Here is a 13,887-nt window from a genome sequence, read left to right as displayed (position 1 = left end):
AGCAGGACCAAGCACAAGACCTTTCAGCTTACTGCCTTTGCCTAGCAAAGAGAGGATATTCTCTCTGTCTGGAGTATATAAAAATTTGTTAACTGTTTTTGTTTACAGACAGTTTACAAACAATTACAGTTTACAAACTGTAATTTGTTAACATGCTCCTTATGTTATATACTTCTTTTAACTCCTGAATTCACAGTGACAACTCAGTGAGATTACATAGGGAGTAAAGTTAATTGGCTTTCTGAGCTTCGGCTGCAATATTTGCTTGAAGACAAATTAAATCCCAAATATCATTAATTTTTTCTTTTTTTTCCAGCAAGAATGTTTTATATCTCTAAGGTATTACATTTTCGTTCTGAATTAAGGATAGGTGTTCAAAATTAAACATGAAGGCAATACTGATTTTGTGTGAGACTGTATTTGGGGTTTTTTTAGATTATATGTGTCTAACCAGGATGTTAAAACTAGATGAGGAAATTCACTGCTGACATTTTAGCATATTTTTATATTTGCTTTGTATTTAGAGAGCCATGTTGTCTTAAGAACTAGAAAATCATTCCTGGAGAAAATATGATTACTGAACACAACAGGTACAACTAAAGCTTTCTGTTTGTACAGAGTCACAGGATGGTTATAGGTTGGAAGGGACATCTGGAGGTCATCTTGCCCAACCTCTTTGCTCAAGCAGGGCCACCTAAAGCAGGTTGCCCAGGACCACACCCTCACAACTTCTGAAGATCTCCAAGGATGGAGACTCTGCAACATCTCCATGCAAACTGTGTCATTGCTTAGTCACCCTCCCAGTACAAAAAAAAAAGTGATTCCTGATGTTCAGAAGGAATGTCCTGTGTTTCTATTTGTGCCCACTGCTGCTTCTCCTGTCACTGGGCACCCCTGGAAAGAGACTGGTTCTATCTTCTTACACTCTCTCTTTAGATTTTTATATACCTTGATGAGATAACCCCTTGACCCTTCTCCAGCTGAGCAGTCCCAGCTCTCTCAGCCTTTCCTCACAGGAGAGATGCTTAATCACCTTCGTGACCGTTTGCTTGACTCACGGGAGCTCTCTTTATAAGGTCAGAGTTTTAGAAGCGGGAACAGAAATAACAGTTTTAAACCATTCCAATCTATTTCATGCAATCTTGATTTGTCTTCCAGCAATTCGTGGAGAATAGCAGCATAACTGCTTGTTACAATGAACTGGTTCAAATAGAACATGGGGAAGTGCGATCTCAGTTCAAATTACGGTATGTAGAAGTGTAAGAAACTGCAAACATGAACTGCTTGGTGTACGTAATTGTATCAGGTTACTTTCTGCTTCTTCCCAGCTACACATGTATGTGCTTTGCATCTGTATGTTAACTGATATACTATACCCTTATTTTCTGTTTTCTTTATTTTGTGAAGGACAGATTTAAGTGCCTTACTGACTGGTACCCTGAGAAATCTTGATCTGTGTATGTTCCATTCATTCGTGATTTAACTGATGGTTTTCCTTAATGCAAAATGTAGTACATGTCCTTTTTGAGGGTGCCTGGTTGTGTCCTCTTTGTTCTGAAATGCCCGTATTGAATTTGGCAAAGTTCTAGCAGACATTACTACAAGCATTAGAGTCAGGACATGATCCTTTAGCGGAAATATTGCAGAACCACAACTTCAGCTCATTTAATTGCAAGGATAGCATTTTAAAAAGGCTGTCTTGTGTGTAAGGTTTCCAGACTGCAAATTTCCATGACAGTAAAACTTTGCAAAGTCAGTTTTGATCTCGTGTGTGAGATTTCATACCTGATATCTTGAGATCTGAACACAATCTTGATCTGGCTTTTCATATCCTGAGTTTTTATTCTGTTGCTTGGGTAAGACTTGATGGATGAGGAGCACAGTTTTTTATCTTAGTGAGAAATTAAATTACCTTCATTCTCTTATGACTGTTTCTTCAATGTGACAAATTTTGTATTTAATACAGGTGCTTATACTTGTATGTAAATATGTTTGCAATACAACTGTGTTTAAAAAAAAGAAACAAAACAAAACCTTGATGTTTAGTGATATGTAGACAAGGTGTGGTTCCCTGGGCATAATAAATTAATTCCAGTTCCAGATACAGAAAATACTATCACTTCTCTACAGGTTTCAGTGTCTCTGTTTAAGAAGTAGATTTTTCTAAGATTTTCTTTCCAAACTGATCCCAAAGTGACTTTGTGTTCCAGTGACCACCTGTTTGTGCTTGCAGAATGCAATTATAGTAAAGTGTTCAGGAAGGGGAAAAAAGGTCGAATTTGGGCTCTCACAAATTTTAATAGATGTTTTCCAAAACTTGGCAGGAAAATAAAAGCAGGTGTGAAATTTTAGACATTATCAGGTGTTATGGTGGTCTTGACTTGGTCTGTTGATCGGTTGTAAATGGAAGATGAAAAGAATGACTTCTGAATTAAGTTGGCATAGATCAGAAACATCAGTTTTATATAGAAAGATTAAGCTGTCATTCATACACACAGTGCTTGTAGTTCATGTTTCATTTCAGTGACAAGATGCAAGTACAGTTTTGAGCATCCCTGTATGAATAGTATCAATTATGAATGCAAATTATTAAAACTCCAACACAGGGACCATGATTCCTATTGGCTACCATATATTTCTGCAAGTTTATTTATAGCTGTCACCAAAAAAATCTTAAAATTCTTCTAAACTGGGAGGAAGCAATGTTGCTCCCCAGTGGCATTTCATCTGCTGACAGTTCTTTCATCCATATTGTTTATGAAAACAACAGTTTGCCACAAACTTGTATTTCTACTTGCTTTTGCTTACTTGGATGTAGCTATGTAAACTGTGAGCCTACTTCCTTTTAATTTATGTAAATAATATAATATAAAGTGTATTCTGTGTTATCATGTCTTTTGTGTACTGATAATACACATTACGTATATTTGTGCATGTATATATATTAACATCACCTCTGAATGTGACTGTTTTGGGAACCTTTGGCAGCATTACAAAATACTATAAAAAAAACAGTGGTATTTTTGGTTTTGCTGCTGACACTGCCAGATGCAGGCCCATGATAGTTAAATACTCCTTGTCAGGTAACAAGCACAAGTAACACTTCTAAGCACCATTTTTACTAACATCTTGGTGCATGTAGTAGCCTTTTTAAACATAGACTCTCTGAAAAGGTGTATTTGTTACTTGGGGAAGCTGATGACCTGCAACAGATGATTTCCCCCTACCTCTGCCTGATTAGGCGGGTAATCTAAATGAATTTGCCATTAAAAACTAAGCAGAACTATTGTTTGGTAATGCTGTTTGGTTATAAATTATTTTCATCCATGTGGTTTAATTAAGTGGGGAAAAGAGTGTTGCACTCTTGTGATAGACTTGTATGTCTATCACACTGGGTCTCTGATCTGTTTACTGTCTCAGTAAGTCTTCTCAATAACTTCATTGAAGTGAAATAGAAGACAGAGTACTTTCAGAAAGTTTGTCGGTGGAATTAAAACCAGGATATTTCTGTTGTTCAGGCAGAAGAGAAACATGATGAAAAAGTAAGACCAGCCCAAGAAAACAGTAGTATAAGATCAAGTTAGTGGCCAGAAGGGTTTTCCCATTCCAAGCAGGCACTCCACTTCTCCGCGTAGGCGCTTCTGGTTTCAAGCTTGGTGGGACATCTCTGGGAGGTGTGTGTATTAATCAAAGAGGATTTGGGCCATTTAAACTTATAATTTTGCTGGCTTGGTTGCCAGATCAAATCAAAATACTAAGGTTCGAATAGTGTAAACGTAGCTGTGTATTTTCTTGCAGAAAGTTTATGTAATGACACTTGTTAGCAGCTGGTGTACCAGACAGGCATCTATCACTGAAATAAATTAGTTCTTTCACACAGCACAAAATCACAATTTGAAGCTGACTTGGACTGCTAGAAGATCACTTGTACAATTACACTGGAAGCTTCTTTTATTGTATGAGCTGAAACACTGCTGTTGTCTTCTGCACACAACACTTTTTTCTACAAATCTTCATCCATGCAGCTGCGTGTCTATGTCTCTGTGTGTATTTCTTTGTGTATCATATTTGGGTTTTAGTTACTTCCATGATGGGCAGAATTAGCAATGTCCTTATTTCTTAATTCTCTAGTCGTCGGTATTAAGTCAAACTCCACTATTCAGTCTGGGAGCAAGATGTTCTTTTTAGGTAATAACTGTACACAAGTATGTTTATGCATGGTTTATTTCTGCTTCCTGCAATGAGACGTACATAGGAGATAACTACCTTGTGTTTAGTCTACATCAAAGATGAGGTACTGACATCTACCAAAGCAAGTATGCCTGGGTTGTTTCGTTTAGTATGCACTCTCTCTGTATATGGGGGTTTTTTTCTTACTATTAGGATCCTCTACTAATGTTAATCCCAGTCTGAGTAAATTACAATTTAGATAATCTAAATTTTGCAGCAAGAAGGTAAGGCTTTTGGTTTCCTGCATTAAATCAAAGATTGGCATTTAGAAAATGGGAAATGAAGATCACTTCAGTCCTCAATAAAGATCAGGATGTGTGGAAGCAGTAAAATTTTATGGTTTTTGACTAGGACTTTGGGATGGCTTAAATTGTTTCCTTTAATTATGTGGTATAACGGCTTCTTTGATAGCGCCAGTGTATTTGCTGTATTGAAAACTTTGTATATATCTGCTGTGGTTATTTTTGTGCTCCCTATCTTAATGATCCCAAAACTTTCTATTGTGAAGTAACAGCCGTTTGTTATTTTTACTGGTGATTGTTAGTTCCTGCTGTCTAGAGCAGAAGAAAGAAATAATAGGATGCCGAGGCACCCACGAGCAATTTTACAATGTGATCTGAAGTAAAAACATGTTAAACAACAGGGATGTCATAAGCTGTATTTCTTCAAAAAATCATAATAGAGATAGTGACATGGTTTAGTCAAAACAGCATGTTACTCAGTGACTCATCTACCGATAAGCACAGTATAATAATGTTTTTACAGTGAGCAAAATGTTCTAACAATAGAACTAATGTGAATCATTTGCTAATTTCAGGGCTTGTAATGCAGTGTTTACAGCGTTAGACCACTGTCAGGAAGCTGTAGAAATAACCAGTGAAGACCATGTCATTCAGGTAGGGGGGGAAAAAAGGTAACGATTTTGTAGAACTTGGAGAGAGGAACCCCGAAGAGATCTTTTCTCAGTAGTTTCTGTCTTGTCTCAGTATTTTAATTCTTGTGCAATGAACTGCCTCGTTTCTGGATGCTGCACGTTGATGCCTGTTAACTTTCAGTAACTTTTATTTAGATTAAAATTTTCAATACGGTAATGCTGCTTATGGTAAAACCAGCATGAAATCCGTAGCGGAACTAGGTAAAAAGTGAGTAAAAACTTTTGTTCTCTTCATGTGCCTCCTGATAGTAGCTTATATATTGCCTTCTGTGTTCAACTTCCTACTTGAATAAAATGCTTCACCATTACATGGTGGTTTTGTATGAAAAACACTGAATTGTAGGGCTGTGTAGTTAATGGCTTTAGACGTATAACTTGTAACACTTTGATACTTTGATAATTACATGGAAGTTATTATTCTTTAAGTATATTGTTTTTCATCTTATCCTAAAGTACTTTTGTTTTGGCAGTATGTTAATCCAGCCTTTGAACAGATGATGGGGTATCACAAGGGAGAGCTTATTGGCAAGGAACTTACTGAACTACCCAAAAGTGATAAAAACTGTGCAGATCTTCTAGACACTATCAACACATTTATTAAGAAAGGAAAGGTAAGCAAATAAAATAAACTCATGTTAAATCGCTTTAGATTTCTATTCTGCTTGATTTTTAATGCTCTAAGTTTAAGAACACAAGATACAGATTTTCATGAATGCACGTATAAGACCAGAATTCTGCTCCTCAGATGTCTTAAACACAGCAGCCCACAAGTGACTACAAATTTTTTAGCTTTGCCTTTAGGATCTGACTGAATTCCTCTACCAATCTGTTGGCTTAAGATCAACATCAGAACATTTTCTGTGTTTCCCTCTTGCTTAGAGCCCATGGAGCTTTTGTTAGTTGGAATGTAACAATTTGTCCCTCAGCCAGTCTCTCAGGTGGCTGCATCATCCAAACAGAAGGCTTAACTGTTCTGTCGTAACTGCAGAGCCTTCATTGACTGCATGCTTCAATCCCCATGTGGCATAATCAGTTGTGATCAAAATGTATCAGGTCCCAGTGGGGTTTTTCTAACTATAGTTAGATTATCTAAGTGCTCTGTGAACTCCTGTCATGGTGATGATGGGCCACAAAAGCACTACATGTTCCTGGAGATCTCCTATGGGTTGCAAAAGTATCTCTCACTCTTCCCTCTCTCACCCTCTGCTTCATGAACTTTGAGTTCTCAAACCTTTGAGTCACTTACAGGAATGATCTGAACCTCAGGGGTAACTGTCTGGAGGTGTTTGCAGGTTCGCCTTGGTTCGTTAGCAGTACCTGCAGGCCACTCTTGCATTGCTCCTCCTTCATTTATATAGGCTGTACAGGCTGCTAGCACCACCTCCTCAAAGGCTGTGTGAGTCTTCTGTATCTGTTCATCTTTCTGTGTAACAGAGAGGATTATCTTCCACCAATTTTCCATCTTCATCCTAATCTGCTGTCAAGTCTTTCCCTCCTTAAAATCTCTCTTCTTTGATGTGGAAAGGAGAGAGAAGCCTTCTGCCTTATCTTCCTTTCTTCTGCAATCCATACCAAAAGATATCTCTATCTCTGCATCAGTGGACTGCTTAAGGATGCCTCTTGGTTAGCCTGCAGTCCTCTTGACACTTTCCTGTAGCAGTGGGAATGGAGGGAAGATTAGGACAGTCAGAGTAATGGGCATTTACACGGGAGGACAGGATAAAAGATGCCATGAAGAAATCGTTTCATCCTTTTGCTGATCTAGAGTGCCTTGGATATTCATGGTCATGGGAAAACAGTGATGGAGCGAGAATAGTCTGTTGGTTACCTAAGGTTATTGATCCTTATGTAAAGAGCTTCTGAAATGTTGCATACACACCACCTGACAACTGCAACTTCAAAGCTGAATGGTGCTCTGCATAGAGCTGCTCCCAGGAAAGATATACTCTGGATGTGTTGCAGTCACCCCTGCTTATGGTGGTACCTCGCAAGAATATTCATAACCTCTCAAAGTAGATGATTCTTAAAGTTCTTCACAAAATTGTATACTCTCTCACAAGAGAAACGTATTTACACTGTCCTTACATTAGCAAGTGCCTGTTAAAGGTGCTGCAGTGTATTAATATATTTTACAGTTTTAAAAAAACACAAGCAAGAAATAATATGTAATTATTTACTGCATAAGGATTATGCAATAATAAGTGAGTATTTGACTGCAAGCTATGTATTCTTAGATGCTGTCTCTGTTGTGTGGGTTTGCTTAGGAATGGCAAGGAGTTTACTATGCAAGAAGAAAATCAGGAGACAGTATCCAGCAGCATGTGAAGATAACACCTGTGACTGGTCAAGGAGGGTAAATAACTTGTCCAGAACATAACTACTTTACAGTTTTTAGGGTCTTCTCTCTGCTTTCCCCATCTGTAAGTTTGACATGAACCTCCATGTATTTAGTATCAGGGTGATGATATAACTTCAAGCAATGTGGAAAAAATAAAGTTGAGAAAGTCACCTTCTTCGCTGACATTTATCCATTTCAGTGTCATCACATGTTGGCTAAAGTAACCACGAAGTCATAACAATCAATAGTGGTGCTGCTGTAGATACTTGCAAGCTGAAGTTCAGGTTCATATTGCAGTGCATTTCTTTATGAAGTTACTCTACAGAATCCAAACTGTTACCTGCGCTGTTGGAAGGATCAGCAGCTGGGTGATCCCTTTCTTTGTGTGCGTGCCTGTATGTGCTTGCACCTTTGCAGGGTAATATGGGCATATTGCCAAATTCTGCTCCCAGATGTGCAGGTGAATTCCTGCAGGAGCAAAAGTATCAGGTGTCCTGGGACAAAACCAGCTGTCACGCTTGAAGGAGTGCTTGCTGCCCAGTTTTCTGTTTGGTGTTGGGTTTGGTTTCTTGTTCCGTGAGGGCATGGAGAACTCTGCTTCAAAAAATAGTGGTGTGTTGCTTCTCTCTTTGCCACTTGATATGGTAACAAGTGATTATTTCTGTTGCTAGGAAAGTAAGACACGTTGTGTCCCTCAAAAGGCTGCCTTGTACCAATGAAAACAACAAACAGGTATCGTATTTCTTTCATGTCATAATTTTCATAGCTTTTAGTAAAGTGGCATTTTTTGGTTTGGAAATTGGTATTTTTCAAAGAGGATTTTTGTTGTCATCGACAATTGCTGGAGCAAGCAAGAAAACTTCAGCATTTACTTGGGCTATTCTCCTTTTGCAAGAGTGCTGAGTAGAGAAAGAAGGGCTTTAATGCTCTGAGTGTGGATGTGACAGTTGAGTCCATGATGCTGTGGAGCAGCGTAGACCATAGTCCAGAGGGAGTTCAGGGGCTTTTTTCTAGAGTTGCTCTTGCCAGTCTGATCCTGTGTACGTATGTCTGATAATGATATATGCTCAGCTGTCACAAGGTTTGCCAGTCTGTGGTCCTTGAACAAAGTGTAGCCTTCATGCTGGACCTCAGACATTGCATGTTCATCATAACATGTGTTGTGGAGGGTTGTAATCCAAGCCATAACCCGAGTAAACCAGCAGTAGCAGCCGACTCCACTTTCTGCAGTTCAGACACAAACCCACCCGATCATGTCCTGCAACAAAGCTGGTGGCATGAGGAGCTGTTTGTGACCATCTGCTCCTGGTTCTCTCCCTCTGAATGTGTCTGAAGTAAATTATCATATCATATGCTTTGCCTCAAAAATACTCTAGTACATGTCCTGTAGAGTAAAAAAGTTTGGACTTTTGTGAGCAAAGGAGTGAAATCTTCTCTTTCCCATTCACCCTTTTCCCCTCCTCCCCTCCAGAGCAAAGAGGAAAAAAGATGGAAGGTGTGCAAGAATGATGGAAAATAGAATTTATGTAATTCCTTTTGTTTCTTTACTGAATAATCACTGTGAGGACACTGCAGCCATGCACTGCCACAGAACTGATATAAATGCTAAAATCACCTAAGAGCAACCTCGCTGTACTCCCATTTTAACTCACAGGTTGCGGCCATGAGTTTCATGCTCCCACGCAGGCTAGTGGTTTGCTATAGGCAGGTGATGGATTTGTTCAGTGGAACCAGTCACCATAGATTACACGACAGTACTAGACTCCTAATTTTGATGTAAAATGAAAAATGTGTAAGCGGAGTGTCAAGCACTGAAGTTCATAGGGTATGTGTATCTTCTCTAGTGAGTACAGTAAAAAACATTTATGCATTATTTTTAGTCTTTTCCAGTGTCTCTGTTAGCTATACCTAAATACAGCATGTGCTAATTTTAGAGGGAAGACTTGGGGAACTGAAAGTTCTCAGTTTTCCTATTAACAGCAAAGTACTATCTTGTAATGATCTAACAAAGGAACTGGGTGAAGTGATTAGCAGATATTACACTGTTGTGTTGGACAGACAGTGCTTTTGTTTCTGAGCAGGAGGGAAAAGCAGAGGCGTATTTAGTCTGTGTTATTGTAGACCAAGCAATAGGTGTAAACTTTCAGATGATGGAAATATCTTATTTAAATTCTAAGAAAGTTTCAATTATCTATTGGGGGAGCTACCCAAGATGTTTCAGAAACACAAAGAATTATGATTTTGTGTTTAACTTTCTCACTCATGAGAATAAATAAAAATCATTTGGAAGTAAAGTAGGTTCTGATGGATGACATCTACCTCTACCCTTCAGCTGCTGGAGAGTTGTTTTTGTAACTGAGTTTTTTGAACTCCGTTTTATCAGTGACCCATGAAAGGGAGCATGCAAAAATAGCTTCAGTAGTACTAAGAAAATGTTATTTAAATTACTGTACAGAGGTCAAGAATGAACATTTTAGGATTTTTTTTCTTTTGGGGGAGTCAGGTTCATACGCTATTTGCACTTAAAACACTATCTAAAAATGCACGTGAGTTCTCTTGCAGACACAGGCATAAACATGAACTTTTAGTACAGAAAAGCACTATTGTATCTGTGATTTTCTGCATTGCATATCTGTTTACTTTCATGTTATTTCTCTACATCTAATTACACCTAAAGAACAGTCGTTACTGAACACTTTTTTTTTTAAATAACAGAAAAAGTGGATAAGGACAATGTTGAATGTAGCCCTTTAAAAATCTTTTTGTGTTCTTTTTCCTTACATATGTATTTTACTCTTGGTTCATCTTCAGCTCTGCAGGAGTCACTGTGAGGAGGGGTACGCAGGCGACAATTCTCAGTCAGGTTAGAATACTATCATTTACTTTTATATACCACTGTGCTTGAGGTTGTGTCTGGGTGCTTTGCTGGTATGAAATGTTGTGTCTTCCGTCTCTTGAGTCACTGGTCAGAGCAGGTGGCCAGTGGTGGATGCCAGCTGCTCTGATGTTGCACCGCAAACTGGATTTTGTAACCATCATTAATAATTCAATCTCCTGTGCAGAGCTCTTGCTGTGCGCTCAGAGTTAAGATTCATTGCCTTTGTTGTGTTAAAAGAGTGTATCTATCTGATCCTGAAGCTCGTGTACCTTAGCACCCCTTTGTGTTTGAAATTAATGTGGAACTGTGCTGATTTGTGCCAGTAGATGTGCCCTGGTGCTTCCACATTTAGGACCTGTTAGCCCACCATCGGTTTGGTCCCAGCGCAGGGCTAAGATAGTCCTCTGTAGTGTCCAGGCTCCTAGTCAAGTCAGCACTGAGTTGTTGCAGCGTGTCTGCACAACCCGTGCCCTTTGTCTCAGGCAGGTTTGCTTACTTGCAGACGGCACGTTCAAGCTCTCAGTAACTTCTGCTGATAGCTTTTGAAGAAAGGTGTGAAGTGTGAGGGGATTATCTCTTCTTCCCGTGCTGTGTATTGTTTGGAATAACTCTTTTCCCTGAAGAAAGAGGCGCTAAAGGTCAATATTAAGCTTGTGATTCTAGTGGTCTGAGCCAGATGCAGCACTGCTGATGTACTGTGAGTGAACAGGTTCTTATGCCTTTTTTCTTGCTGGCACATGAGACTCTTCCAGTATGAAACACTGGACAACATTGTTATGCAGTGTCAGGCAGTTTCTGATTTTCACATGGGAGGAGGTTGTAACATACCAAGAGCAGAGGAGGAGACATCCCCTCCTTTTTCAAGTAGCACAACAGTATGTAAAAGCATTGTAGAGCTTTGTGATGCCAAATATTAATGGGCAGAGGGGAGAAGAGACAATAAATGCAATTTGCTACTCTCATTACCATCGGTGCCATCAGAGTTGATCTACAGTGGGTTAATCTGCTTGGTCCTGTGTTCCTGTAATAATTGCAGTTTTTCTTTCTCACTGTTTCTTTCCTGCAAACATGAATTAAGCTGAGCAACACTTGTTACTAGTCAACACATTGTTGCTAGCTTACTGATGTGTCTTACAGATTATGTGAGGCGGTTAGGTTTGCTCGTTATTGTGACAGAATTCAGCAAGAGTGGGAAGTCACATCCCATGAGGCCATGGTGATGCCTATGGTGCAGCGAAAGCAGGCAACCTTAGAGTCACGTGCATGCACTGTAGGTTGCCCTTCCCTGCAGCCCGTGGTTGTGCTCCAAGAATAAATTTCCAGAGCTGTGGGCATATACCGTATGTGGTGACCGTAGAAGAATAATCCATGTGTTTCATGCTGTTTGTGATGGTGTGATTTGTAATAAATCTGGATGGGGAGACATTCCATTGACCAGCTGAAGGAAAATTTTTTATTTAGGCATTTATATATTTTCAGCTCAAATGGTGGTGTGGCATAGAGTAGCTTTTATGCAGCTATGACTCTCTAGGTGGCACTATCAGAGTGGTATTTAACACAAGGAGAGCCATCTTAACTACTGCCACTCACAACTACGTTTATGTGTAAATGTTTGCTCCCACTAATGTGCCTTATGATAAACTCCTCCAAATGTTAATGCAGGAAAGGAGTTTGAAAGAGGATCCCTGTCAAATACATAAATAAAATAATTTAACAAGATAAATAAAACAATTTAACAAGCATTAGTTAAGCCCTGCTCTTAGGTGTCAACAGAAGAGAATGTTTTCCGTTTTTCCAGTCTGGACTGCAACAAAATAAGAAGACCCAAGCTGACTTGTAAATCTGTGGTAAAGAAAAGAATTAAGGCGGAAACTATTTCAGTAACTTTCAAGATGGATATATTTTTTAATTCTGGAGAATTTTATATTAACATTTTCTATTTCTAAAGACAGGCTGCCTGTATCCTGTCTTGTAACACTGTTACACAAATTGGTTCTTATGTTGAGAATATACATTTTATGATATTTCTGATTCTTCACACGGTGGTTATCTCCTTTCGAAAACTTGCTGGTGTCTTTGATCTTTGAGTGGCATTTCAGATACTCTGGGACTAGGTACTACAGAACTTACAAAGAGGTGCATAGATGCACGATTGCAGTTCTTAAGCACAAGGGAGAGTGCAGACTGTAATACTTTGGAGTAAAATTAAATTTTACCCAATCCTTTTTTTATACTCTTTCCAGGCATTTCATCCAGCTTTTGCATTTGTCTGGATGTGATAATTTCTCTTGCTTTAGCAAATGGCAGTTTCAAGAACGACGGCTTGAGGCATGGTTATTTTTCACAGCAAATGAACTGATTGTTTCTAATCATTCTCAGTATGTTGGATTTTTCTTAAACATGGGGTACAATTATTGCCATTAAATGCAAATTCTGTCTGAGGCTAAATTGTGCCTGACTTGGAAGAGTGTAAACTGAAGTGGGATTGTTCTGTCTTGGCTAAATTTCCAGGCAGTTAATCGGAGGCTTTTTCAGCAAAAGGGACTTGCAGGAGAGGTTCAAGCCACCTGCCTGAGATACTTCTCATAAAGCAGGATCTTTGACAACTACCTTAGGCAAAGGTAGCCTGAAAGACTGCTACTTTTAGGCAACGGAAGTTAAGTGAAATGACTCTCCTGTTCCATAAGGCATTTTGACTTCTTTGTGAAACAACTTTCTGGGTGAGTTTAGACAAGTTCCTGTAAATTGATAGACACTGAGTAACTTGTTCTGATGTGTGGAATTTCAATATTTATCCCATATATGCGGTATTGTTAAGATAATTTAAATAAATATTCAGAATTTAGATGGAGGAAACTCTGCAGAGGTCTTACTAGACACGTTTTTAAAGCTTCTGTTTTGTATGTACAGAATCCTATTCCTTCAAATGCAAGAACAGAAGGAAAGACTCAGCTGATGTTAAGTCAATAACATCTCAAAGTAGTGATGGTAAGAAAGAAAACTGTCAAGAATGACATTTATAAATAAAGAACAGACTTGCCCTAAGCAATAAAAAATGCAAAATGGAAGAGAAACCAGGCAGATTCGCAGCTGATGAAACAGAGATTGCTCTCGTTTTTTATAACTGCTGTAAAATTTCTTTATTCTGGTTTTCAAAACAATGCCCAGCATGAGTACCAGCATGACTATACAATGCATGCAGTGCATGGTGCCTTCACCGAGAGGAGGAGTGGCTGTACTGCAGGATGGGAGCAGCCTTCTGAAAGAGTGAATAGTGAAGTGTTAGTTCCACCTCTCTTAGAAAGCTCCAGTTTGTGCTCCTGAACCAGTATTTTGGTTTCATTAGTGTGACCCATGAGGAGGTCTGCTGCTGCTGGCTACCTGAGAGCAGTACTTCTGCTCCTCATCCCATTTGGGACTTCTTGCTGGGGCTAGGACAATGGTGGCAGAGATTTCTTTCTGCCCCAGCAAGCAGTGAGAGAAGCACAGGTTATGGGGAGCAGGAAT

General features: G+C 39.1%; 1 protein-coding gene across 1 annotated transcript in view; it reads left to right on the top strand.

The window, feature by feature from the left end:
• Positions 1 to 13,887, top strand: part of LOC104493709 (high affinity cAMP-specific and IBMX-insensitive 3',5'-cyclic phosphodiesterase 8B-like) — a gene marked incomplete at its 3' end in the record, with an annotated part of 28,114 nt that overhangs the window by 10,672 nt on the left and 3,555 nt on the right. The window contains exons 6-12 of the mRNA XM_010136438.1: positions 1,159 to 1,247; positions 5,048 to 5,126; positions 5,635 to 5,775; positions 7,429 to 7,517; positions 8,174 to 8,234; positions 10,314 to 10,365; positions 13,291 to 13,368. Coding sequence (XP_010134740.1) covers positions 1,159 to 1,247; positions 5,048 to 5,126; positions 5,635 to 5,775; positions 7,429 to 7,517; positions 8,174 to 8,234; positions 10,314 to 10,365; positions 13,291 to 13,368 — 589 coding nt within the window. The remainder of the gene's footprint in view (positions 1 to 1,158; positions 1,248 to 5,047; positions 5,127 to 5,634; positions 5,776 to 7,428; positions 7,518 to 8,173; positions 8,235 to 10,313; positions 10,366 to 13,290; positions 13,369 to 13,887) is intronic.

The sequence above is a fragment of the Buceros rhinoceros genome, unplaced genomic scaffold, assembly GCF_000710305.1.
Source record: "Buceros rhinoceros silvestris isolate BGI_N320 unplaced genomic scaffold, ASM71030v1 scaffold15815, whole genome shotgun sequence".
Classification (NCBI taxonomy): domain Eukaryota; kingdom Metazoa; phylum Chordata; class Aves; order Bucerotiformes; family Bucerotidae; genus Buceros; species Buceros rhinoceros.
This window is presented reverse-complemented; position numbering and strand designations above follow the sequence as displayed.